The 27,851-nt window shown below is 41.5% G+C and overlaps 1 protein-coding gene and 1 long non-coding RNA gene across 2 annotated transcripts in view; both read right to left on the reverse strand.

The window, feature by feature from the left end:
- LOC144181309 (uncharacterized) overlaps positions 1-3,656 on the reverse strand; it is a 46,691-nt gene extending 43,035 nt beyond the window's left edge. The window contains exons 1-2 of the long non-coding RNA XR_013324653.1: positions 3,508-3,656; positions 2,864-2,992 (exon numbers count right to left, since the gene is read on the reverse strand). This is a non-coding gene — a long non-coding RNA (uncharacterized LOC144181309). The remainder of the gene's footprint in view (positions 1-2,863; positions 2,993-3,507) is intronic.
- A 942-nt stretch (positions 3,657-4,598) lies between these two features.
- The window catches only part of plxna4 (plexin A4), a 186,645-nt gene continuing 163,392 nt past the window's right edge, over positions 4,599-27,851 (reverse strand). Inside the window, exons 17-32 of the mRNA XM_077709697.1 lie at positions 27,525-27,618; positions 25,570-25,809; positions 25,361-25,507; positions 23,997-24,231; positions 23,769-23,911; positions 21,677-21,945; positions 19,002-19,068; positions 17,794-17,940; positions 17,556-17,715; positions 16,646-16,749; positions 15,683-15,782; positions 14,374-14,564; positions 12,349-12,518; positions 9,639-9,851; positions 6,675-6,825; positions 4,599-6,589 (exon numbers count right to left, since the gene is read on the reverse strand). Coding sequence (XP_077565823.1) covers positions 6,494-6,589; positions 6,675-6,825; positions 9,639-9,851; positions 12,349-12,518; positions 14,374-14,564; positions 15,683-15,782; positions 16,646-16,749; positions 17,556-17,715; positions 17,794-17,940; positions 19,002-19,068; positions 21,677-21,945; positions 23,769-23,911; positions 23,997-24,231; positions 25,361-25,507; positions 25,570-25,809; positions 27,525-27,618 — 2,527 coding nt within the window. The 3' untranslated portion in view covers positions 4,599-6,493. The remainder of the gene's footprint in view (positions 6,590-6,674; positions 6,826-9,638; positions 9,852-12,348; positions 12,519-14,373; positions 14,565-15,682; positions 15,783-16,645; positions 16,750-17,555; positions 17,716-17,793; positions 17,941-19,001; positions 19,069-21,676; positions 21,946-23,768; positions 23,912-23,996; positions 24,232-25,360; positions 25,508-25,569; positions 25,810-27,524; positions 27,619-27,851) is intronic.

Raw genomic sequence — 27,851 nt, forward strand, 5'->3', positions numbered from 1 at the left:
CCAAAGTTCGTATGGTATTAGCGCAAAAAGTAAGCCGAAGCTCCGGGTTTGGCTGGTGAGTAAAAAAAAAAGCAGCGGGAGTTCTTACAAACTGCTCACATTGGATCAATGCGGACTGTTCGAAAGGCAGGACACGTAGCAACAGCTGCTAAATTGGAGAGAGGACAGCACAAGTGCGACCCAGAGACAAACAGGCAAGCTGTGAAAGTGACTGGCCTTTAAAGAAGAAAAAAAGCCCAGCAGACGGGAGTTACTTTTAAGCCTTTGTCAGCACTTTTTTTTATTGCACAAGGGACTCTTGTCTGGGATAATGTGACCGCCAATCCCAGTGGGAAAGACAAATCACTTTACGAAACGGGTGTCAAAGTGGCAGGCCGGGGTCCGGATCTGGCCTGTCACGTCACTTTATGGGGGACGGGTTAGCTCAGGGTTGGGCAAACTTTTGGGCCCGGGGGCCACGTTGACTTTAAAAATTTGACAGATGGGCCGGGTCAGCGTGAGATACGATACAAATAAAAAAGTGCATCCGTTAACAGTACATATGGAAACATAAACAGAAAAAAGGACTAAAGATTTAACATACTCATCACTCCTCATTCAAGTGAAAAGTATAAAGTACCAAGTCAAGTAAAAAGGAATGTATTAAGAAATATTAAAATGTCATTTAAAAAAAGCTAGAGGGGCTGTAAAATACAAAAAACAAACAAATAAGAGTGGACAGAGCTACTGCCACTGGCTTCCACGTGACGGTGCCATCTTGGAAAAAAAACATTTTGGTCGGCGGGCCGGATTAAAATGCCTAATGTGGTCTGCGAGCCGTAGTTTGCCCATGTCTGGGTTAGCTCTTATCACTCATGGTCATATGCTATAAAAAAATGTTAGTGCTGCTATTTGTTCACTGTTTCAAAAGCACAACATTTTACTTCTCTAGAGAAAATTGAAAAAAAGAATACCAAAAAAATTGGTTCACTCGCCTGACTTCGATACGGGCTCGATTCTCGCCGATGGCGGAACAATGCTGAGTGTGAATGGTCGATTGTCTCCGCGGGTGCCATACATCTGAATAGCGAGCAGTGCGGTACAAATGATGAATGAAAACATTGGCTATCAAAACGTGAGCCATTGATGTACGCAGTGTCCTAATGATTTCAATTCGGTGTTGCCATGGCGCCGTGGTGATCCCGTCCGTGTTTGGCAGGTGTTGAAACAACTACCCGTGGCACAACACAGACAGACGGGGGCCCAATTATCTCGGTCAAAACAATCAGCACGCGTGAAAAGACGCGACGGCGCACCTGTGACACTGCCCTTTTTGTTTTGTTTTTTATATATAAAAGCGCAGACGACCGTCTCGCGCGTTAACCCTCGGCCATGGCCTTCATTCCACTTGATCGGTCTGCCCAAGCCAACTAGATTTCATATGGGCCAGAGCAGTTTATTTTAGGTCTAAAAACTTAACACACTTGCCGCCATAGATGGAGATAGACGGAGGCTCGGACTTTTGGTCGCCGGTCAAATGGTGACCGAGAGTTTACTGTTACAACTAGTTATCAAAATTATATTCATGAGGCAGAGTTTAATATCTAAGAGAGATAGTTTAATATCTAAGAGAGAGAGAGAGTTTAATATCTAAGAGAGAGTTTAATATCTAAGAGAGAGAGAGAGTTTAATATCTAAGTACTGTTTACTATCTAAGTACTGTTTACTATGTAAGTACTGTTTAATATTTAAGTAGTTTAATATCTAAGCACTGTTTAATATTTAAGTAGTTTAATATCTAAGCACTGTTTAATATTTAAGTAGTTTAATATCTAAGCACTGTTTAACATCTAAGTACTGTTGAAACCAGCTCTCAAAATTATATTCATGAGAGTTTATTATCTAAGAGAAAAGTTTATTATCTAAGTACTGTTTAATATCTGAGGACTGTTTAATGTCTAAGTACTGTTTAATATCTGAGGACTGTTTAATATCTAAGTACTGTTTAATATCTGAGGACTGTTTAATATCTAAGTACTGTTTAATATCTAAGTACTGTTTAATATCTAAGTACTGTTTAATATCTAAGTACTTTTGAAACCAGCCCTCAAATATATATTCATGTGAGAGAGTTTAATATCTAAGAGAAAAGTTTATTATCTAAGTAATATTTAATATCTGAGGACTGTTTAATATCTAAGTACTGTTTAATATCTGTGGACTGTCTAATATCTAAGTACTGTTTAATATCTAAGTACTGTTTAATATCTAAGTACTGTTTAATATCTAAGTATTGTTGAAACCAGCCCTCAAATTAATATTCATGAGAGAGAGAGTTCTATATCTAAATATCTACTGTTTTCAACAGTACTTAGATATTAAACAGTACTTAGATATTAAACTCTCTCTCTTAGATATTAAACTCTCTCGTGAATATAATTTTGAGAACTGGCTTCAATAGTAAACTCTCTGTCACCATTTGACCGGCGACCAAAAGACCGGTGACCAAAAGACCGGCGACCAAACGTCCGGTCACGAGATAGACGTCCAATTCATTTGGTCATAATCATGGTACTAGCTCAGTATATCAAGAAGGTTTCATTTCCTAACTTTTCCATTTTTTAGCCACATTTTCCCTACCGTTGCACCCTCGTCCTCCCATTTATTATCATCCCTCCACCGCACTGCAGTTTCCATTGATAGCAGGGAGAACAACAGCAAAACATCGGCTTTACATTTGCTGTTCTTTCATTTTGCTATTTAAGATCTTTCGACCCAACTAACAGGTGGCATTTTTGTCCATATAAATCGCGACACGCGTCCCTTCCGTCAAACCACAACTGAGGAGAAAGGGACTTAACCAGAGAAATGCTGTGGTGCCTACCTGAGAGCCAACTGGAAAAACTCTTGGCTGTCGCATCAAAGCAGCCGACGGATGTTCTTTAGCGGCTCTTGGGAGTTTCTCAAGCTTCTGCTTGTCCTCGGACTTGCTGGTCCAGTTGCCCAATTTATCCTTGTGGTCAAAACCAAAGTTTTACAAAGATCAAGTTGACAATTGAGGCATAATTTACGGGTTTTTTGTGTGTTTTCGTTGCGGTTGTTGTCTCCCTCAACTAGTAAAGCACCCTTAGATCTCTTAACATGGAAAAGTAGTTAATAGTTACATGAGACCAGTAAATATCCCAGTTTAATTGGACTGGATGTCTATCAATGGCAATAGTAGTATATTCTATGGGGTCATATTAGAATTTTTTGCGTTATGTTTACAAAAATGTTTCAACATTGTAGCTCAATAGAAGATCCTTCCATTGCAATTGATGTATTCTACAGTTAAATGTAACCAAAACGCCTTTTTACATACAAATGAACCTCAACTTAAATAATACTTTAAAGCAAAATAGCATATTTAGTATAACGTCGCCTAGATTTTAATGTTCTTAATTATTCCCTATCACTTTAGTGCGTGTGTAGTACCAGGTGCGGTAGCGTTTACTACATTGATTGAATAAAATCAGCATTGCATCTTACCTGAAACGTGCAATTTTACCCGCAGTCGGCTAAACATTCCAAAAATGTGGCCTCTGTCGTCCAAAAATGTTTGATTTATCGTTTGTTTTTCTTTTGTTGCTCTTTACCGATCGTTACAATTTGACGCGCATCGAGCGCACCTGAGAGCGTTTAGTCGCTTCACGTGACGTCACTATCAGTGCAAAAGCAATGGACGTCGGAAACCCGAAAAAAACCCCACAATAAAATCCGTGGTTTCATAATAAAGTTTATTCTATATTACAAATAGTATTTTGTTCTGGACTGCAAAATAGGAATGCATTATATTTACATACACAGGTATACAATGAATTATAACAAAGTTAGAGAAGCTCACCTCCTGTCTTTATCTCTTGATAAGATACCTTTTCTCTTCCAAATATTGTCTGTTTTGGATGTGAATGTGTACATGTGAATATGTGTGTATATGCGTGTATATGTGTGTGTATACGTGTGCATACGTGTGAATGTGTACGTGTATGTGTCTACGCATGTGTAAATATGTGTGGGTATGTGTATGCGTGTATATGCGTGTGTGTAAATATGTGTATACATGTGTATATGTGTGAATGCGTTTGTGTATGTGTATGCGTGTATACGCGTGTGTGTAAATATGTGTGTATACATGTGTATATGTGTGAATACGTTTGTGAATGTGTGTGTATATGCGTGTGTGTAAATGTGTGTATAAACGTGTATATGTGTGTATACGTGTGTATACGTGGAAATGTGTATATATGTGTGTGAGTGTAAATTTGTGTGTATATGTGTGTGTAAACGCGTGTATGTATATGCGTGTATACGTGTGTATGTATGTGTATGTGTGTATATGTTTATATATGTGTGTATATGTGTGTATGTGTGTATACGTGTGTATGTGTGTGTATGTGTGTATACGTGTGTGTATGTGTGTATACGCGTGTGTATGTGTGTATACGTGTGTGTACATGTGTGTATATATATGCTTGTGTATAAATGTGCTTATGTGCGTGTGTGTGTGTGTGTACATGTGTGTATATATATAGGCTTGTGTATAAATGTGCTTATGTGCGTGTGTATGTGTGTGTGTGTGTACATGTGTGTATACGTGTGTGTATATGTGTGTGTGTACATGTGTGTATACGTGTGTGTATATGTGTGTGTGTGTGTGTGTGTGTAACACTTGCTATAATACTGAACTAAGAGGATGTCTGTACTGTAATTCCTAGAAAAGTTGTCAAGGTGAAAACTTTACCCGCGCCGCCACTGGATGGCGTCTACGTCCACGTGGCTGATTGGGCTTCTACACACAGTGTTTATTTAGCTTAGCTACAAGAAGGACACGGCTAATTTAGAAGTCTCCTCTCTACAAATCTCCATGTCTTTGATATGTTGAACAGCCAGCGTGAGCGGCCGACACCCTGTAAACGGCTTTAAATGTGTTCATTTGCATGGGATGCCTTGAGATACAAGTCGTCTTTTTTTTAGGAATATAGTTTTTCTCTTCTGTACAGAATTCCAATGATCACACTGAACAAATTCCGGCAAAATAAGCTTTATCTGCACACTTTCTGATGTCAATTCATATCCCCATCAACCCATAAAGACGATAAATAAATCAAACTCGTATCTCAAGGCAGAACCATCTCTAAACCATCAGCTGGATAAAGCTTCCACCTTAAAGTTCAACAAAACCCATCCATGTTTCCCTTCTTTCTCTCCAGCTGTTTCAAGCAAAACAAATTTAAACAAACACATCCACATCATCATGGCAAGGCTTAGAGTTCTTATTTTTCTGTCTTTTTTTTCCTTAAATAAGTTTTTCTTAAATGGTTTTACATGCGCTAAAAAAAAGCCAATAAAGGTGGACCGAGGGCGGCCTTTGCACATTCACATCACCACATGGGGCACGTTGTCAAGGCAAAAGAAAGGGCAGAGCTTCACAGGATACAAGAGTCGACCTCTCTCTCTCTCTCTTTCTCTCTCTCTCTCGCTCTCTTCTTCTCACATCCAACAAGTTTTTAGTTCTTCGTGGTTTGTCATTCCCGAGAGGCGCGAAAACGACACCAGCGCCTCCGCAGCTACACTACGTCCACCTTGAAGGCTTGTGCAAAACAGGAAAGAAAGGTGTGGAAAAAGCCAGGAGCAATGGACCAACTCCACAAACTGAGGTCAGAAAAGTAGCACACAGGTTCCAGTCACAAGTTTTTTGTTGTTGTTGTTGTTTTTTTTTTTTAATATATGGTTGTCCTTTGTCTTTTTCTTGATATTTTACTAAGTATTCCTGTTTGGCACTTGACATACATCTTTTTGTGTTGAAAATGTCAAGCTCCTTTGGTTTTTAGGCTGACTGACTTTGTATGCTCTTATGTTTGTGTGTGCATGTGTGTGTTATTTGTGCGTATGTGCTCTGAAAATACACACATTTCATCATTTTTGTGTGCTTCTAACAGAGGAATCCACTTAGGGTTCATCTGGAACAAAGTTTTTCTTTTTTTTTAGCCGGATGGGAGCGTGGAAGCGATTTCCGCCGTAGCGGGGGTTGGGGGAGAGGGGGGGGGGGCGTGGCCGCTAAGTGGGAGGCGTGGCCATAAAATTGTCAGAACCCTCCCGAGCCCTTAAACCTCAGTCTAAAAACTTAAACCCAGCTACGAGGGAGAAGAAAAAGCAAACAAAACATTTGCATCGGTCCGGAAGATGGACGAAAAGGAACCGCCGTCCCCTGTTTGAAATAATTTCCACCTGTCAGTAAATTCTCCAAGGCAACGTAAAAATGTATTTCTTCTGTCTTTATGCAGCAGTGGATGAGGGACAACAATTCGATCCGGGAAGCAGGAATGGAGAACAAAAAAAAACAACAAAAAATGAGAAGAGGAACAGGTTTTTCGCTCAGGCACGGCTCGGTGTCGGAAAAAAGAGTGTGGGCGGAGGCGGGTGGAAAAGGGGCGTGTCTTCTGTCCGTCCCAGTGCATCCTGGGAAGTGTGGTCCTCAGCTCTCCAGTGTCATGAAGGCCACTACCTGCTCCAGTTTGAAGGCCAGCCGTTGTTTCCTGGCCACGTCGTCTTGCTCGAGCGCACACACAATCTGACACACGGAAATGTACGCATTTAGCATCGACTAAATCCCAAAGCAGTACGATAAACGCCCCGGAGAAACGTCGGAAACGTACCTCCTCCGTGTACTTTCCCACGTAGGAGTAGATCTCACTCAGAGAGCTCATGCTGTTGAACTCGCTCATGTGCATGCGTGATTGTTCGGCCAAGTAAGCGTTCATGTCCTGGTCGCTGATGGCCGGCATCTTGCCAATGTCCGAGTAGTACCTGCAAAACACCAAAAGGTGGAAGGTTTTCATCCCAGAATGTTCACACTCGCCGGCAGCTGTGTTGCATTCATTGGTAATGTTAATTAAAGCCGCTGATTTGCATATTTAAATCCCGCGGCTCCTTCCAACTAGAGGCCAATTGTAAGGCGGTTGCTGCCAGAATTTACGGTTGTTGCTTGGGAGTTCACCGTACAGGTTTCTCAAACCTCGCGTGGCATATTCTCCCTTACCTACGCATTTTCTCGGGCGCGAAAACTACCCGGCAACCAATGTTCCCTCTAATTTTCCGTTGGTTATGGCAGAAAGACAATCTCCGTGAGCGCACTGAGTACCAGTGTGAGCGACATCATCATTGCTCGCTATGGGCACACCAGTATAACATGTCAATGTCCCCTCTAATTTTTCATGTAAAACATGCTGTAAAACACAAAAAAACAAAAGAGTGGACAGAGCTACTGCCATTGGCTGCCGCGTAAACGGCGGCATCTTGAGGAAAGGGGTAAATTTAAAAAAAAAAGGTTGGATTTTATTTACTGCACGCCATATGATTGCTGCTGTGCAGAGAAGACGAGAGTAGTGTGCAATTGAGCACTAGCGCACCTCAGAGGGAACATTGCTCCGATATAACTTGTATATATTTATTATTTTTTGGCTAGTGCGACTTATAGTCCGGAAAATATGCACGTGTTATTCTTGTCTATGTCGTGTCAGGTGCATGTCAATGTTCCCTCTAATTTTTCATGTAAAACATGCTGTAAAACACAAAAAACATAAGAGTGGAAAAAGCTACTGCCATTGGCTGCCGCATAAACGGCACCATCTTGAGGAAAGGGGTAAAAAAATAAAAAAAGTTTGGATTTTATTTACTGCGCACCATATGATTGCTGCTGTGCAGAGAAGACGAGAGTAGTGTGCAATTGCGCATGCGTGCATCCTAGAGGGAACATTACCTGCAATATACATCCTATTCTACCTACTCAACGACTAATATAGAACAGCCATAAACATTTCATCGTCCCGCTCGTCCCTCTTTTATACGAAACCATTTTACCACAACGATCCACTTTTAATTCATACAAAAGGCTGTAAAATGTGTGATTTGCAAATGTGCTGACCCGCCACCGGCGCACTTGTAAACAAACGGCTTTAATAGCCGCCGCCCATTCTTCCATTGAAAGCCATCAAATGAGGCCATCAAATTCATGGAAAGTGCCATCGTTTCTGCCCGCTGTCCTTAAATTAACGACACAAACATCCCGATGCGGTGCGCTATTGCCCAAATTACTTAGTACTTCCTCTCCAACTTCTAACCTACTCAACTAGCGGCCCTTTAGCATGATGTATGATGAATCAGCATCCACCCACCTGCATGCGCCTATCAGAAAATCAGTTTCCTGCCAGGCAGCGGGAACGCAAGACACATGACTAATGAGGGCAATGCTGAGCCTTAAGCCGCACGCCGCTGCCGACGCATGAATAACGCGCATGCCGCGGCCATCTTTTATTCACGAGCTTTCCCGCGTGCCCGCAGACAAGTAAATGTAATGTAAGTCTCATTTGGACAAATGACTGCATGTAGATTCTGTCTCTCACACACACACACTTTAAAGGTTCCACGCCGCATCTATTCTTACTCGTCATCCCAAACGTATTCCACGGTTTACATATCACAATCTCATACCGGTTAACATATAATTTTTTCCTATATTTTATACGCTATATGTAAGTTTTTTTGTAAAAGCTATCTCGTTTAACCCATTTTGGATCATCTCGGTCACTGGTAGCACACGAAAACGTCATCGTCAACTTCTAATAGTCATGCACGTATACACCTTTTAACTATATGAATATAGCTGCTAAGCAAGCAATGTACCCAGACAGTCAAGCTGTCAGCATCGGCACGCGGACATTTCGCCGAAAGACGTTTCCCCCGACGAACGTATTGCCGACGGACAGTTGTTTACAAGTGTTAAATTTATTTTATAAAACAAATAAAAGTTGGGATGTTTCTCATTGTGTTGTTTCTTGTGCCGGGGTTGAAAAACATTTACGTCAGGGGTCTGGAACCTTTTTAACAGAGAGTGTCATAAACAATTCACATTTTCTAATGTTATTTCTTAAGAGCCATTCTCAGAATTGAAAAGCAAAAATATATGAAAGTGTGATTTTTTTTTTCATTTCACCAATTTTAAAGTTAGAAAAAGTCTGAATACTTTTGACAACATTGTTGTGCTGTTGCTAATCAATCAGTATCAATGAGATTATGCACGCGGAAGAGTAATTAAAAACAAAATTATAATTAAAGTGGTGCTAGAGGTAAGTCAACATCAGGGTCGCTACTATTGGTGCGTTCGGGACTCACTTCTCTCACCAGTGATTTACATATTATTATCTTTTTGTTAGTGGAGAGCCATATGCACCCATGGAAAGAGCCATATATGGCTCCCGAGCCATATGTTCCCTACCCCTGATATACACACGATCTGGGGGCGAGGCGAGCGCTCAAATCCTGTTTCGGCGAAACGTCCGATTGGCGAAATGTCTGTTGGCGAAACGTCTTTCGGGGAATCATTAAGGTCATACAGCAACAGCTCCAGAATCATGAATTTTGTGCATACTGATTTGGGCACCCCGTCCACTTTGGAGAACATTTTTAAACTTTTAAGTGCACCCTATGAAAGTAAATATGTGCTGCATTGCATTTGTATGCTTTTTTATCGCTAAATTGTTATGAATTGGAATCATCAATAAGGTGAGCAATTGGCTAAGGTAAGAAATCTCTCAACGCCTTTTAGAAAGGCAAATTCTCACCTCTCCACCCAGCTTTTGTAGCTGGGAATGTCCTTGGCATACAGCAGCTTGTTGGAGGGTGAGTCCTTCCCAAGGCGGTGTTCTGAGGTGGAGCAGGAGTCCATGAAGGTCTGGGCCACCACGGACAAGCAGGCGTCAGTGATGCTGCTCTTGTGGATGTCGAACACGAACTGAGGGTTCTTGATCACGTTCACCCAAAAACGCAGAGGTAGGCTAACAGACAAAGGATGGGAAACAGGTTCATTTCTCAGTTTTTCCCCACTCATAAAGCAAGTCAAATCTACGGAATCTGGGAATCACAATGGGGTCATCCCGATTACTACCGAGAGCTACGTGCCACTTGGAAAACTACGTCTTCCTGATCGTCTGCACTTCGTGACCGGACGTTTGGTCGCTGGTCTTGTGGTCGCCGGTCTTTTGGTCTCTGGTCAAATTTACTTCGATATTAAACAGTACTTACATATTAAACTCTCTCATTGATATTAAATGCTCTCTCTCTCTTAGATATTAAACTCTCTCATAGATATTAAATGCTCTCTCTCTCTTAGATATTAAACTCTCTCTCTTAGATATTAAACTCTCTCTCTTAGATATTAAACTCTCTCTCTTAGATATTAAACTCCCTCTCTTAGATATTAGACTCTCTCTCTTAGATATTAGACTCTCTCTCTTAGATATTAAAGTATCTCTCTTAGATATTAAACTCTCTCTCTTAAATATTAAACTATCTCTCTTAGATATTAAACTCTCTCTCTTAAATATTAAACTATCTCTCTTAGATATTAAACTCTCTCTCTTAGAAAATAAACTCTCTCTCTTAGATATTAAACTCTCTCTCTTAGATATTAAACTCTCTCTCTTAGATATTAAACTCTCTCTCTCTTAGATATTAAACTCTCTCTCTTAGATATTAAACTCTCTCTCTTAGATATCAAACTCTCTCTCTTAGATATTAAACTATCTTTCTTACATATTAAACTATCTCTCTTAGATATTAATCTCTCTCTCTCTCTTAAATATTAAACTATCTTTCTTAGATATTAATCTCTCTCTCTCTTAAATATTCAACTATCTTTCTTAGATATTAAACTCTCTCTCTGAGAAATTATTAACTCTCTCTCTTAGATATTAAACTCTCTCTCTTAGATATTAAACTCTCTCTCTTAGATATTAAACTCTCTCTCTTAGATATTAAACTCTCTCTGTTAGATATTAAACTCTCTCTCATGAATATAATTTTGAGAGCTGGCTTCAATAGTAAACTCTGTCACCATTTGACCGGCGACCAAAAGACCAACGACCAAACGTCCAAGCACCTTTGCACATTGGTCTGACGGGGTCTGAACACCAAGGGTTGATATAGGAAGTTCAATCATTGGAAAATAAAGCAAGTAACAAATACATCCACAAAGCTATTAAGACAGACAATCTAGCTCGAGAGGATTTGGACCCCAGGAAGCAAAAGTCTGCATTATGACTTGAACATTAATCGAAGTAAAGAATCTAGAAGGATTAGGTGCAGGGGATCAGAGGGATATTTAGGCTACCGCTAAGCCGTCGCAGCTGCCCCATTCTTTTGAGTTTTTTTTTTCTCAAAATGATTGAAAAGAAGCTACGATGCAACATCGGTCGTACGGAGAATTGCACTATTGTTTCTAGTTATTTCATGTAGGGTAGTCAATTGCAGAAATGGGATCTGTGAGCTCACTTTAAATATCCGCCAGGGATCAAATTCTCAACGAAATAACAAAATGTTTGCTAATATTAATATGAGCCGAGTTTAACAACCATAGCTTACAATTGCAGTACATCTATTGGCCGACTTATGTAGTGATATGGAAAATTTACAGATTATGCACTGTGTAGTCAGACGTTATTTTTATAAATAGAGATAATGTATAGTGAGACGTCAGATGTCTATGAAATTCTCAATAAAGCTGTTGCCGTAATGGTTTTTCTTTCCATTATTTCCCTTGACATATTCATGTGAGGGAAGCATGTTGGGATCTCTGGTAAAGGGTCACGGGGCTAATAAGATATTAGAGGGCGTTCAACTCCCACTGAGTCCACTTCTCTCTATTCGTTAGCGGGACAAGTACCCCCCCTTGGTGCTCAGACGTTTGGTCGCCTGTCTTTTAGTCGCCGGTCTTTTGGTCGCCGGTGTTTTGGTCGCCGGTGTTTTGGTCGCCGGTGTTTTGGTCGCCGGTCTTTTGGTCGCCAGTCTTTTGGTCGCCAGTCTTTTGGTCGCCGGTCTTTTGGTGGCCGGTCTTTTGGTCGCCAGTCAAATGGTGACAGAGAGTTTACTGTTGAAACCAGCTCTTAAAATTATATTCATGAGAGAAAGTTTAATATCTAATAGAGAGAGAGTTTAATATCTAAGAGAGCGAGAGTTTAATATCCAAGAGAGAGAGTGTTAAATATCTAAGTACTGTTAAAACCAGCTCTCAAAATTATATTCACGAGAGAGAGTTTAATATCTAAATATTTAGGCGAAACAACTGGCGACCAAAAGACCGTCGACCAACCGTCCGGTCACGCCTCCTCCCCTAACGCTCAGTTAACACCTTGCCACCCTGAAGTTTATCGGCATATATTCTGATTAATCGCACATTTGTAACCATGGAGATTTCCACGGGCCATTTCTGGACCAAGATCATCAACAACATCCTCTTAGATGGCCCGTGGTGGCAATATAGCAAATTACACTCACCAGTTGCTCTTCCATGTGTGTCGCACGTGCGGGTCGTGGATGTTGTGTTTGTCAGCTTGCTCGTCCAGGAAGTCAAACATGTACTTAATGGCGAGGGGCAGGGCGCTGCCTCGGTGCGCTGTGCTAAAGATGGTCTCGAACAAGTCGTCCACAAACTTCTGGAGCGTGCCCTGAGAGGAAAGAGAGAATGATTGACTTATTAGTCCATTGACTTTTCCTCACGTCTTCTTTGTCCCGCTCACAATAGACCAGAGACTTTTTTCAGACTTACGGTAATACCTTGACATACGAGCGTAATGCTTTCCGGGAGCGAGCTCGTATGTCAATTTCCTCGTATCTCAATATATAGAAATGAACTACCATACCCTTCATTGCACCTGCTTGGTTCAGACCAGGGGTGGGCAAACTTTTAGGCCCGGGGGCCACATTGACTTCAAAAAATGTGACAGATGGGCCGGGTCAGCACAAGATACGATACATATAAAAAAGTGCATCCGTTAACAGTACATATGAAACATAAACAGAAAAAAAGGACTCAAGTATTAACATACTCATCATTCATCATTCAAGTAAAAAGTATAAAGTACAAAGTCAAGTAAAAAGGAATGCATTAATAAATATTAAAATGTAATTTAAAAGCTAGAGGGCTATAAAACTTTAAAAATTTGACAGGTGGGCCGAGTCAGCACAAGATATGATACAAATAAAAAAGTGCATCCGTTAACAGTACATAGGAAACATTAACAGAAAAAAAGGACTAAAGTATTAACATACTCATTACTAGTCATTAAAGTAAAAAGTATAAAGTCAAGTAAAAAAGAATGTATTAAGAAATACTAAAATGTCATTTTAAAAAAAGATAGAGGGGCTGTAAAACACGAAAAACAAATACAGTAAGAGTGGAGAGATCTACTGCGTGAAGGCGCCATCTTTGGAAAGAAAAAAAACATTATTTGGACAACGTTGGCGAGCCGGATTTAAAAGCCTAATGGGCCGTATGTGGCCTGCGAGCCATAGTTTGCCAATGTCTGGGTTAGACCCATTGTTTTCCCTTAATTCTGCACTGACCAATACGAATGTTGCAGTTTTCTCCATGGTTTTTTTTGTATTAGTCAGTGCAGAATTAAGGAAAAACAATAGGCCGAGATGGCCACCTGGTTTGTCTTATTAAAATGTGTCTTGTATCTCAAGGCCAATATTTTCCTTGGAAATTTTACTCATATCTCAAATGTCTGTTATGTTGGGGCACTCATATGTCAAGGTATTACAACTGTATAACATTGGCGACTTGACAAGAAGTTGGAATGAAATTTGCTTGTAAAATGAGCTGATGGGATCCAATGAATGGACCAATCCAATTTGATCTGAGGTGTCTCAGCGAATTACAGGCAAGGAGACAATCCTGTTAGCCAGATAATCATAAGCGTAATTCTTACATTCTTGACAGCTTTCCATTTTTCCTCACGCTGTAGATAGAATCATATCTCACTGGATCAAGCCCACGGGCCCTTTTTACCAGACTATTATCTGACGTACATGACATTTCGAGACATCCCGAGAGTCGGGTAGACATCACCGCCGGCTGCATAACATTCGCTCGCCATTACAAGCCAACGCCAAGTGGCGTACAAGATAAAATACCCATCAACTATCATACCGTCTCTCACAAATGCCACCTTTTGCTAAGCAAGTGGATTGTAAGTATTGTTTGGAGTACGCCTGCTTCTACTGACTCATGTAATTGTCTTTTTTTCTGAAGAAAATCCTCAAAGAGCTTCTTATTTTGAGCCCTTCCAAAAAAAAAAAACACGCCTTGTCAAGAAGCATAGCCCGATTGGAGAAAAGCAGAAAAACAAACAAACTACTAAACTATCAACTTTCTCTCTCATCTCGCCTCCTCCAGGGAAAGGAGCAGAATACATTTGAATAATCTCCCCCCGACCAGAAAATGTCTTCAAATGCATATGCAAATGAGGAAAAGACTTTTGGCAAATCACGGGAACGGTGAATCCCAGGCCGTCTCACCTTGGTAGCCAGAAGTCTGGTCAGGTAGATCTCGGAGACCATTTTACTACCACGGTCGCCCTCTTTCTGGTCGCCATGCTCGTGGTTCTTGACTAGGTGCCACACCTTAACGCCACTCTCCAGGTCGGGTGTGATCATGGGCGTCCGGGAACGCAGGCTGTCGGGGCTTCCCGTGTATTTGATCATGTTTTCTGCGAGGAGCGAGAAATGAAATAGAAAGTTGAAAAAAGTCCTTTCATAAAAAGGTGACACAAATGTTCCCTCTAACCTGGGCGCACGCGAATTGCGCAGTACTCATGTCTTCTCTGTGCAGCAGCAGTCATATGGCGCGCAGTAAATAAAATCCAAACTTTTTTTTTACTATTATTATTTTTACCCCTTGGCCCATGATGGTGCCGTTAACGCGGCCACCAGTGGCAGTAGCTCTGTCCACTCATGTTTTTCATGTTTTACAGCATGTTTTACAAGAAAAAATTAGAGGGAACATCGACATGCACCTGCTTACGTAACCGGACGTTTTGGTCGCCGATCTTTTGGTCGCCGGTCTTTTGGTCGCCGGTCTTTTGGTCGCCATTTTTTTGGTCGCTGGTCAAATGTACTTAGATATTAAACAGTACTTAGATATTAAACAGTACTTAGATATCAAACAGTACTTAGATATTAAACAGTACTTAGATATTAAACAGTACTTAAATATTAAACAGTACTTAGATATTAAACAGTACTTAGATATTAAACAGTACTTAGATATTAAACAGTACTTAGATATTAAACAGTACTTAAATATTAAACTCTCTCTCTTACATATTAAACTCTCTCTCTTAGATATTAAACTCTCTCTTAGATATTAAACTCTCTCTTAGATATTAAACACTCTCTCTTAGATATTAGACTCTCTATCATGAACATAATTTTGAGAGCTGGCTTCAACAGTAAACTCTTTGTCACCATTTGACCGGCGACCAAAAGACCTACGACCAAACGTCCGATCACACCTGCTTATGGCAGATGTGATACTGGTTTGCCCATAGCGAGCAATGATAATGTCGCTCACACTGGTACTCAGTGCGCTCAGGGAGGTTGTCTTTCTGCCCAGACCAACAGAAAATTAGAGGGAACATTGGCTGACACAAAACCACAGAGGTAAAGATACGAGGCCCACCGGAGGACGAAGCGGGCCTCGACACTTCCAAAAAACACACGGCTCACTGAATGATGACACACTGAGAGTGGAAATTGATCACCGCAATCAATCCCTACGCCTGCAGGACGATTATTTATCTAAGCCGTTTGCATTCTCAAAACTCACCATATTTGCTAGCTGATGTTCGGGAGACTGTGGAGTTGTTGACGGAGTTGTATGCCGTCACTTGCTTCGGAACCAATGCCATCACGGCATTGTCGGGCACCTATATTAAAGAATCTCGGTTTAAATACTGTTGTTGTTTTTTTAAAATGAAAAATCCAGATGACTGTGTAGTGAGTGCTTCATACCTGGAAGTCAATGGCAATTACCGTATTTTCACGACCATAAGGCGCACTTAAAAGTCTTACATTTTCTCCAAAATAGACAGTGCGCCTTATAATCCGGTGCGCCTTATGTATGGAAAAAATGTCATTCATTGAGAGTGCGCCTTATAATGCGGCGCGCCTTATAGTCGTGAAAATACGGTATGTCTAAAATCTATTTTCCTGTGTCTGTATTCTCACCCTCTTACTACTGTGACAGTGAAATTTCCCCAATACATGATGAATAAAGTTATCTCATCTAAATGATGGCCAGAATGTGTCATCACACACACGGATGATTGACAGTTTGGCGAAAAACCCTTGTAATGTCTCTATTACATTAAAAAAAAGGGGGGCGTCGGTGTTCTGAATCACTGAGTGGGCATGTCAATGTATTTGTCACTTCCTAACTCATCCAAACTGGATTTCAATTAAGTCAACTGGGATTCCACACAAACACACACTCAATGTTGTGAATAATGTGAGTAGCCACGCTGCAGGGTTAATTGAAGTGATCTCTATCATTGTTAGACTGGATGGAACTGGGGATAAGTTCCCGGAGGGCTTTTTTGTGTGTGCTACATTATTAAGATCCTATCATGATTTCACTCAATCTACAATGTTGATATCGAATGAAGGAGAGAGAGAGTCGGGCTGAGATGGCGGGCTGGGGGGCAGATATTCGTGTTCTCGCGTCTCACCAACCCACACACACACACTCCTATTGTGTATACGCTGAATCAAGTCACAATGGGGGCGTTACCTGATAGTGGGCTAGCATGTTGAGCCTCTTCCAGTCGCCTTCGATCTTAGTGGTGACGTCCTCATCTTGCAGGATGACACGCTGGCCTCGGCCTTGACGCCATTCTAAAAGGAGAGAAAAAAAATCACGGGTGTCAAAGTAGCGGCCCGGGGGCAAAATCTGGTCCACTGCATTATTTTGTGTGGCCCGGGAAAGTCAATCATGATTGCTGACTATTTTTAGGATCAAATTAAAATGAAGAGTAGAGATGTATATTAAATTTCCTAATTTTGCCCCTTTTAATGAAAATCATTGCAAAAGTTAAATCCATTTTTCTTTCTTTAGTGTTTTTAGTTCAAAATGCTTGTAAAATCTAAAAACAAATATATAAATATTTTCTGTTTTCCACTACAATACTGAACATACTTTAAAAAGTATTTTGTTTCCTTTTGAAGTGAAAAACTATTAAATTAAAAGATGGAAAAAAAGTAAAATGAAAATTGTTTTACATCTATTAAAAAACTGAATATTTAGGGATTTTAATCCAGTTCTTTTAATCCAATTAAAACGAAAAAAATCTAAATATTAGATCTAAAATGATCCGGCTCATATGAAATAGAGTTGACGTTAATGCGGTCCGAAGACCCGAGTTTGACACCCTTGCCGTAAATCGACAAGTGTGCGAAACAATCCTCTCCTCCTAAAAAAAAAACTACAAAAATGGTGCCTGTTTTCACCAGAAGCAGAAGATGTCATTACATTTAAAAGCTTCACATTTTCCCCATCAAGAGGTAAATGGGTGCCTGTGAATTGAAGAAAAAATGGCAACGTAGATTCAGGGTATCAGCTGGGATAGACTCCAGCATCCCCCGCGACCCTCGTGAGGATAAGCGGTTGAGAAAATGAACGAATGAGGAGATCTGAGTCATACCGAGGTCCATATCGGAAGCTTTGAGGCGGTGTGAATGAGGCACATTCTTGTAGATGGCATCGAGGATCTTCTCCTTCACTTGGCTGATGGTGTCACAGTTTAATGCCTTCACTTGGATCTCTGGGCTCTTTTCGTTCTCCGGATGGATGCAATTTACAACCTGAATGGTACCCAAGGAGACATTAAAACGCGTGGCACAATCCGTCCGTCCATCCGTCCATCTTTTTCTGCTCCTCACCAGCGTCTTGTAGTCGATCTGCTGCCGGATGAGCTTGTCCTCACTGAGAGAATAGCGTGCTTCCCCAGTTATGGAGTCAATTGGGCCCTTTTCCATCTGCTGCTTGATGGCGCAGAAGAGCGAGAAGAGTGGCTCACCTGCACACTCCTGCACAGAAGTTAAATAAAACTTGTGTTTGTTTGTTTTTTGCCCAAAGCCAGCAGTGGGAAGAGTAACCCGTATTTTCCGGACTATAATTCACACTTTTTTATGTGACTTGTGGTTTTAACACGAGGTATTTTTGTTGTTGGTTTCTGATAAAATAAAAAAATCCCACTTGCAAACCTATACTCTAGTGCAGGGGTGGGCAAACTTTTAGGCCCGGGGGCCACATTGATTTTAAAAAATTGACAGATGGGCCGGGTCAGCACAAGATACGATACATATAAAAAAAGGGCATCCGTTAACAGTACATATGAAAAATAAACTGAAAAAAAAGACTCAAGTCTTAACATACTCATCATGAAAAGTAAAAAGTATAAAGTACAAACTAAAGTGAAAAGGAATGTATTAAGAAATATTAAAATGTCATTTAAAAAAGATAGAGGGGCTGTAAAACACGAAAAACAAATATGAGTGGACAGAGCTACTGCCACTGGTTTCTGCGTGACGGCGCCATCTTGGAAAAAAACGTTGGCGGGGCGGATTAAAAGGCCATAACCGGCCCACGGGCCGTAGTTTGCCCATGCCTGCTCCAGTGCAATGTTTCCTTTAAATTTTCGTTGGTCTTGGCAGAAAGACAACCTCACTGAGTACCAGTGTGAGCGACATCATCATTGCTCGCTATAGGCACACCAGTATCACACCTGCCATAAGCAGGTGTATATCAATGTTCCCTCTAATTTTTCATGTAAAAAAGCTGTAAAACATAAAAAACATAAGAGGGGACAAAGCTACTGCCACTGGCTGCTGCATAAACGGCGCCATCATGGGGAAAGGGGTAAAAAAAAAAAGTTTGGATTTTATTTACTGCGCGCCATATGATTGCTGCTGCGCAGAGAATACAACAGTAGTCCGCAATTGCGCTAGTTCACAGCTTAGAAGGAACATTGCTTCACTGTAACTTGTATATATTTATTATTCTTTGGCTAGTGCGACTTATAGTCCGAAAAATCTACACACATTATTCTTGCGTATGTCGCTTTAAAACAAAGTGAATGACTTATTACCTTGAGAAACTTGTAAAGGAGAAAGGTGAACCAGTTGGTCAGCATTTTCTCCGCCACTGACTCGGTCCTGCAAAGATGAACGTAGCATAATAAACAGTGTGTACTGACTGTACTATAACCTCATTATGTTCCGCATCAACATCCTTGGTAACACAAACACAACAGCGGGTGACAGCAAAGAAAAAAAAAAACGTAGACAATCCTCACGTAGGGGATTTGATCGCAATGCAAAGCAATTTAAAGACTTGATTTGATCCCGTTGGATTGACACGCTCCCTTAAGAAAGACTGGCCTCATTATCCATCCCTTTTTTTCCACCCTCAATGGTCTGACACTTTATCCTCGTACAATAGCGAGCCATTGAATACATGTCTCCTCCAGCGTCCGGCGACCGTGCTTTCGCAGCGTGCGACCGATCCTGTGTGAATGAATGATTGATGCGTGTATAAAAACATCAGCAGTCCTGGCACGGATCGGATATCCCTTTTTTTTTGGTGGCCGGCAACAGGGGGCTCCATATACACATTGAAAAGGCATCAATATTTTAAGATGGGTCTCTATGGCAAGGCCACCTGCGGACCACCGAAAACACCCCTCCATACCCAGATAGCCACTTGAAGCGAAATCGCACAAAGGGGGCGGGGGGTATTGAGTCCGTCGTGCCAGTGGGCCGGCCTGGCACACCACCTGGGGGGGGATTAGCCCTCCCGTATTCCACTCTCATCCTGTGACAAGGTCAGAGAGGTCACGTTTGATCCTTTCTTTCATGCGTCCTTGTGGCCTGTAATCACATACGACTCCAAATCCTCTCCATTTCCTCACATTGCCAGTCTATCAAAGGACTGAAAGAAATGTGATGGAAAAAGGGTGGGAGGTGCTTTGGTTGGGAGGGGGAAAATAATTTGGTTTTCAGGTGGGGTTCGTTTTTTTTGAGGGTGCTTTATGGATGCGTCACACAATAGCGTTAACAATGCACACTCTTTTATAATATTTTTCAGGGAATTGGTAGCTAGTCCTGCACTATACTATAACACAATTACGTTTCAATGCTATTGAAGTCGATGGATATCCGGGACCGGACGTTTGGTCGCAGGTATTTTCGTCCCTTTTGGTCGCCGGGCTTTTGGTCGCTGGTCAAATGTACTTAGATATTAAACAGTACTTAGATATTAAAATCTCACTCTTGGATATTAAACTCTCTCTCTCATGAATATAATTTGGAGAGCTGGTTTCAACAGTAAACTCTGTCACCATTTGACCGACCACCAAAAGACCGCCGACCAAAAGGGACCATAAGACCGGCGACCAAAAGACCGGCGACCAAACGACCGGCGACCAAACGACCGGCGACCAAAAGATCGGCGACCAAAAGATCGCCGACCAAAAGGGACCGAAAGACCGGCGACCAAAAGACCGGAGACCAAAAGACCGGCGACCAAAAAAACGGCGACCAAAAGACCGGCGGCCAAAAGACCGGTCTGGTCTAGCGAGAAAATACGATGTATATATAAATGACATGCATTTCTAGTACTTAAAGTAGAATTTGGCCAAAACAGACAGATTCAAAGCTATATTTTACTTCTGTGACTTATTGACCTCATATAATACTCTAAATTGACTTGTGTATTTGTGTGCATGGCGGGATGAGGAGTAGGAGATTTTAGAATGCGGCAAAGACTGCGACAGATGGTTGCGGAAGGCTCTCGTTCGTTAGCTTGCCTGGTGCTCCTACTTCAGCACAGGTTGAGATGGGACAGATGGAATGATGTGTGTGTGAGCCTCATACACACATACTTCTTGGCCGCGGAATCAGTGGATAGCCGTTCTCAGATGCTGTGCCAGAGATACGCTCTGAGCACACTTTAAGCATTGATTTAGCAATCAAGAGAACCGGGAGAGGAGGGCGGCAGAAATAATGATGGTGAAAGAAGGTTGCTCGGACTTTTGGTCGCCGGTCTTTTGGTCACCGGTCTTTTGGTCACCGGTCTTTTGGTCACCGGTCTTTTGGTCACCGGTCTTTTGGTCACCGGTCTTTTGGTCACCGGCCTTTTGGTCACCAGTTTTATGGTCCCTTTTGGTCACCCGTCAAATGGTGAAAGAGAGTTTCCTGTTGAAACCACATCTCAAAATGATATTCATGAGTGAGAGTTTAATATCTAAGTACTGTTGAAAACGGTAGATAAATAGATTTTTTATATATAATAATAATATATTTAAATATCTAGTGTTTTCAACAGTAATTAGATATGAAACTCTTTCTTAGATATGAAACTCTCTTTTAGATGTTAAACCCTCTCTCATGAATATAATTTTGAGAGCTAGTTTCAACAGTACTTAGATAATAAACAGTAATTAGATATTAAACAGTACTTAGATATTAAACAGTACTTAGATATTAAACAGTACTTAAATATTAAACAGTACATTAAACTTCTCTCTTAGATGTTAAACTTCTCTCTTAGACATTAAACTCTCTCTCAAAAAAAAGGGACCAAAAGACCGGGGACCAAAAGACCATCGACCAAACGTCCGGTCACGTGACAGAAGTGGCACAAGCAAGTCGTGTGGTCCGAGTGTGGAGAAAATTCATGAAGGAAGCGGGGACGGTAACAGGAAGATTTTCAAGCCCCAACACCTGGAGTCAACGGATAAAAAAAGGCCAGTTGTCCTCCTACCTGCGGAGCAGGAGCTTAGGGTGGTTCTTGCTCTCCAGGTTGCGGTCGATGAGGTCGGACAGAAGGTGCTTGAGTACATCAGTGGCGTACTCCAACTTGCTCTGCAGCACCGTCATGATGAGCGAGGCCACATTGCCACGGTCGCGCATAGAAAAGCCGCGCTGTGCCTCCAGAGTCCGGATGAAGCACAGAAGGTAGACTTTGTTGTTGATCAGCTGGCTGAACAGCTTCAGTCCCTTTTCCACCTGCTCCTGTCGGTAACCTGGCACCTGTATTGAGAAGGGGGAAAAAAGCACAGGATTGGACAAGCATCAAAATATGAAGCCTAGCCGGACTCTTTTCCAGCAATATTCCAAGATCTGATGCGTTTTTTGTCAGTCTAACAACAGCGGCAAGCCTCTCGTTGAGGCTTTGATGCCACCATGTCTGCGTGGCCATTTCAAGGGCCAACCTGCCGCGTCCCCCCGTGATCGGACGTTTGGTCGCTCGGACGTTTGGTCGCTCGGACGTTTGGTCGCCCGGGTGAATACAATTTTGAGAGCTGGTTTCAACAGTAGTACTTAGATGTTAAACAGTATTTAGATATTAAACAGTACTTAGATATTAAACAGTACTCAGATATTAAACTGTACTCAGATTATAACCAGTACTTAGATATTAAACAGTACTTAGATATTAAACAGTACTTAGATATTAACCAGTACTTGGATATTAAACAGTACTTGGATATTAAACAGTACTTATATATTAAACAGTACTTAGATATTAAACAGTACTTAGATATTAATTTTCTCTCTTAGATATTAAACTCTCTCTCATGAATATAATTTTGACAGCTGGTTTCAGCAGTAAACTCTCTGTCATGTTGTCAAACGTCTGAGCGACCAAACGTCCGGGCGACCAAACGTCCGAGCGACCAAACATCCGAGCGACCAAACATCCGGCGACCAAACGTCTGTCGACCAAATGTCCGGCGACCAAACGTCCAAGTACCGCGTCCCCCACACCATTTATGCCCGCCGTATCTTCTTCTGAACTCTGTTTTCTTCCCTAACGAGCGCCAATGAAATTTGGCCTTTCAACGTCTGTCATATGCACATCAGTACAATTGTGGATGACAAGTTTTACCCTGTTGTTGGTGTTATCAAAATTATATTTGCTTGCAATGAAGAACACTTTGCTTATTTTGAATATTAAACATTACATATATGAACGCTTTGCTTATTAGGAACGTTAGGTTCGTCATTTTTATAAATGTGACATTAATACAAGGCATTTTTATACATCCCTTGCAAAAGAAATGCTCATTCCAAAGTTAACCAAAACACCTTTGGAGGTCACTTCTCCTTCACATCTGGACTTCTCAAGACTATGGTCCACAGCAAAAGAACGGTAAATTGTTTTGGGAAGCATCAAACTCTGAAAATGGTTCACAGCAAGCTCTTGGAAACTGTGGATTTGTTTTGGGAAGCATGGCTTCTCAGGATGGTTCACATCAAAACTCTCTCGGGACGATTCGACAACCTACAATAGTTTTGAGAACTGAGACACATTATTATGAGCCTCTAAATAATGTTTAGACTTCTGTTATTCATGTTGTTTAAATCTTATGAATATATTAGCAAAGGGTACACCGGAGTCTTCAGAAATATCTGACCTGAGGCGCATGCGTTATTTCTGTCACCCCTACCAACGCGTCAATAACAATTACAAACTAGGTGTGTGCCAAACACCTAAAAGCAGCCTTCTGCTTCCTTCAATTAGCCTGCCGCAGCACATTGCCTCTCTGATCGGTGTGACATTTATACCAATTAAAACCTAATTAATATAGCTTATTACTAGCAAATTCTCACCAAGGGACAGAATGGCCAACCTTGAGGGCAGCGGAATGGGGGTCAATCATCGCCTTAATGGAACAAGACGCCTCGCCTCGTTCAATTATGGCTGTCAATCAACGTCACCACCGGGGATAAATTACCAGATAGTTTTCTTTTACCTAAGCGTTTGACTTTTCATTTTTTTAAAAGCTGTCCAAAACCATCAGGATGTTCTGGTGAAGCAACAACACAACTGACGGAATTACCATACATACCTCCAGGTCTCTGAGTACAGGATGTTCTTCAATTCCTGGGAACAGAACTCTCATGGTGTAAGTCCTGTAGTCCAAGAAGGGAATTCCTGCCCCGTCCAAGTCACTCGTCAATTCGTGGATATCCGTTTGTAGCTCTGCAAAAGCTAACGGGATATATACACAACAACAACAGAAGTTTTACAACTTGACACCTGTGGTTGGCAACAAAAGACTGAGTCTTTTTCGTACCCTCTTTGCACTCTAGCGCCACCCGCGACTCGAGGTTGTCCATCTGCATCTGCAGCCGCTTGAGCGTCAAGTCACTCTCTCTGGACTTGCGCTTGTAGGCGATGAGGACCATGACAATGGCGAGGAGCAGCAGAGCGCCAGCAGCCGCGATGCCGATGATTGCCGTGCTGCTGAGCGGGCTATCCGACGCGATGTGGACCACCCCGGGGGAAAACTCGATACCTCCCACACGAGCCTGAGTACAGAGCCAGTGGGCGGCTTACGACTGGGGAAATCGTCTGTGCTTTCAGGTCAGTAAAACTGACGTGACTTAAAGCGCTTCTTCTGTATAGTATCAAAGGTGCTTGGACGTTTGGTAGCCGGTCTTTTGGTCGCCGGTCTTTTGGTCGCCGGTCAAATGGTGATAGAGAGTTTACTGTTGAAACCAGTTTATTATCTAAGAGAGAGAGAGTTTAATATCTAAGTACTGTTTCATATCTAAATACTGTTTAATATCTGAGTACTGTTTAATATCTAAGTACTGTTTAATATCTAAGTACTGTTTCATACCTAAGTACTGTTTAAAATCTAAGTACTGTTTAATATCTAAGTACTGTTTAATATAGAGGTACTGTTTATTATCTAAGTACTGTTTCATATCAAAGTACTGTTTAATATCTAAGTACTGTTTCATATCTAAGTACTGTTTCATATCTAAGTACTGTTTCATTTCTAAGTATTGTTTCATATCTAAGTACTGTTTAATATCTAAGTACTGTTTCATATCAAAGTACTGTTTAATATCTAAGTACTGTTTAATATCTAAGTACTGTTTCATACCTAAGTACTGTTTAATATCTAAGTACTGTTTTATATCTAAGTACTGTTTAATATCTAAGTACTGTTTCATATCAAAGTACTGTTTAATATCTAAGTAGTGTTTCATATCTAAGTACTGTTTAACATCTAAGTACATTTAACTGGCGACCAAAAGGGACTAAAACACCGGCGACCAAACGTCCGGCGACCAGATGTCCGGTCACGGGTATCAAAAGGTTGATCTCAACATCTTTCTATTGACTGAAATTCAAACAGACAGAAAGCCAGACATATTGATTCAAATCCGATATGTGCAAACTATCGCTTCTGTTATTTCATGACGCAGCCGTCTTCCCCAGGTGGAAACAGCCGGAATTGTTTGGAGCAAAGTGGACATGAATAGAGTTGTCGCCGAGTTCCCCGCCATCCAAATTCATGCAGATGGTTCATGTGTTTGTCTTGTGGGTGGCATTGACAAACACAGACTGTCTGGGACGGCTCATGCTGATAAACCCAGAGACAAACATTGGTCTGTCCCTACATGCATTTGTGCCAATCTCACTCACCAGAACCTTGTGGCGACCGGTCAGGTTGGGCGACTCGCATAGCAGTTGACTGTCAGACACAGTCAACATGCATGGCTTCTCTCCGATGAGAACGGTGTAGTTCATCTTTCCGTTTCCGCTGCTGGTGGGCGGGAGGAAGTTCCGTCCCTGAGGGTTAAGAAAGTCCATGTTGAATCCACAAAATGGTGACATTTTGACGGCGAACATACCTTCAGTATGATGGGCGATCCGGGTTTAAGCTCCAGCACGCCCGATGTGCTGAGGGGCTCAAACTCAGGATTGGGGTAGTAGATAAAATTGGTATTGTTGAGCGCCATGACGGCTTGGACATCATCCAGCCTGAATCCGAACTCGTCGGGTCTCTCTGGGGCCTCCTGCTGCTGGGCCAGGCTGATGGGAAGCTCCGGGGCTTGGCACTCCATGGATTTCGGGCTCAGAACTTGACACAACTGGGGGCGACATGAAGGGAAGGTCGTGACTAATGTTCTTTCTAAATTTTTGTTGGTCTGAGCAGAAAGACAACCTCCTTGAGCGCACTGAGTACCAGTTCTGAGCGACATCATCATTACTTGCTATGAGCAGACCGGTATCATACCTGCCATAAGCAGGTGCATGTCAATGTTCCCTCTAATTTTTCATGTAAAACATGCTGTAAAACACAAAAAACATAAGAGTGGACAGAGCTACTGCCACTGTGTAAACGGCGCCATCATGGGGAAAGGGGTAAAAAAATAATACTGTATTTTCACGACTATAAGGCGCACTTAAAAGTCTTAAATTTTCTCCAAAATAGACAGTGCACCTTATAATCCAGTCCGCCTTATATATGGAAAAAACAGAAAACCAAAAACGAAAAAGTACCACTGTCGGATATTAAAAAAACACAATATCTGAACCGAAACAATACTGTTAAATATGCAGATGCCATCTTAGTTTACAAAATCTTCCACCATATAGCTCCTCCCCCACTGCAAGATTTTATACAAAAAAATCCAAAACATCAACAATGTGTGGCTCTAGAGGTGACTGTGTAGTGAGTGCTTCATACCTGGAAGTCAATAGCAATTACCGTATTTTCACCACTATAAGGCGCACTTAAGTCTTACATTTTCTCCAAAATAGACAGTGCGCCTTATAATACAGTGCGCCTCATTTATGTAAAAATGTAATTCATTGAGGGTGCGCCTTATAATGCGGTGCCCCTTATAGTCGTGAAAATATGGTAATAATAAAAAGTTTGGATTTTATTTACTGCGCACCATATGATTGCTGCTGCGCAGAGAAGACGAGACTAGTGCGCGATTGCGCTTAGAGGGAACATTGGTCGTGACCCGCTTTCCTTTCGGGCTCTCTCAACTTTCATTTCCTTCAGCTATTTATGATTCCTTTTCAAAACAAGAGCGCTTTGTCTGATACATCTATAGGAAATTGTCAGTCAGTGTCATGACAACAGCCAGAAAAGGTTTGTTGCAAACATTGTCGATAACCTTCAGTCTGCGGCTTTAATTGGGTCCTTGAACATCACACTGGACACATCTGCAAAAGCTCTGCCAGACGTCCCTGTCATGTGTCCTCGCTCAACGTTGACTGGAATACTTCCCCCAGCGTGTCGGAGATTGACTCCACAAAGACCTGATTGTTTGTGTTTTGCATGCAAGAACTTTGAAATGCACCCTTGAACAAACCCACAAGGCCGAATCCATGTCGCGTAGCTACTGTCATCCTAAATTCAAAGCTATGTGAATAAAAGCTAAAAAAAAATGTCTGATAAGGGACAATCTCTACTGCTATCGTTGCAGACGCGCCAAGAACAATTTCATCACCCTCTATTCATTTCAATCCGCTCTCTGCATGGGTCGGCAATAAATAATTGGTAGAAAATGATTGCAGTATATTGCCATAAATCAGGGGTAGGGAACCTATGGCTCGGGAGCCACATTTGTTTTAATTCATTTCTATGGGAATCTTTTATTTGAGTTACGAGTTACATACGAGCTCAGTCCCATAATAAATTAAGCTCGTATCTCGAGGTAGCACTGTATTTATTTTGCGAGACAAAAATATTTCTGACAATTTTTTAAATATATTTCAGGCCTCTGTGCTATACTTTTGACCCGTTTCCACTAGCGAGGTAGCAGAGACAAGTAGTCCAAGTTTGACTTACGTTGAGTGTCTCGTGATTGTTGTATTTGGCTCTGATAAGCGGCGTTTGGATGATGTCCAAGTTGGTTCCTGTCACTGTCACCAGAGTGTTTCCGCTATCAAGGAGATGATATGGTGGTTAAAGCCAGGATGTTCTAAAGTTGACTTGATACTATTGGGGTTGTGACCGAACATTTGTTCGCTGGTCTTTTGGTTGCTGGTCAAATGTACGTAGATATTAAACAGTACTTAGATATTAAACTCTCTCTCTCTAAGATATTAATTCTTTCTCTTAGATATTAAACTCGCTCTGATGAATATAATTTTGAGAGCTGGTTTCAAGAGAACT

Source organism: Stigmatopora nigra, chromosome 23 (genome assembly GCF_051989575.1).
Source record: "Stigmatopora nigra isolate UIUO_SnigA chromosome 23, RoL_Snig_1.1, whole genome shotgun sequence".
NCBI lineage: Eukaryota > Metazoa > Chordata > Actinopteri > Syngnathiformes > Syngnathidae > Stigmatopora > Stigmatopora nigra.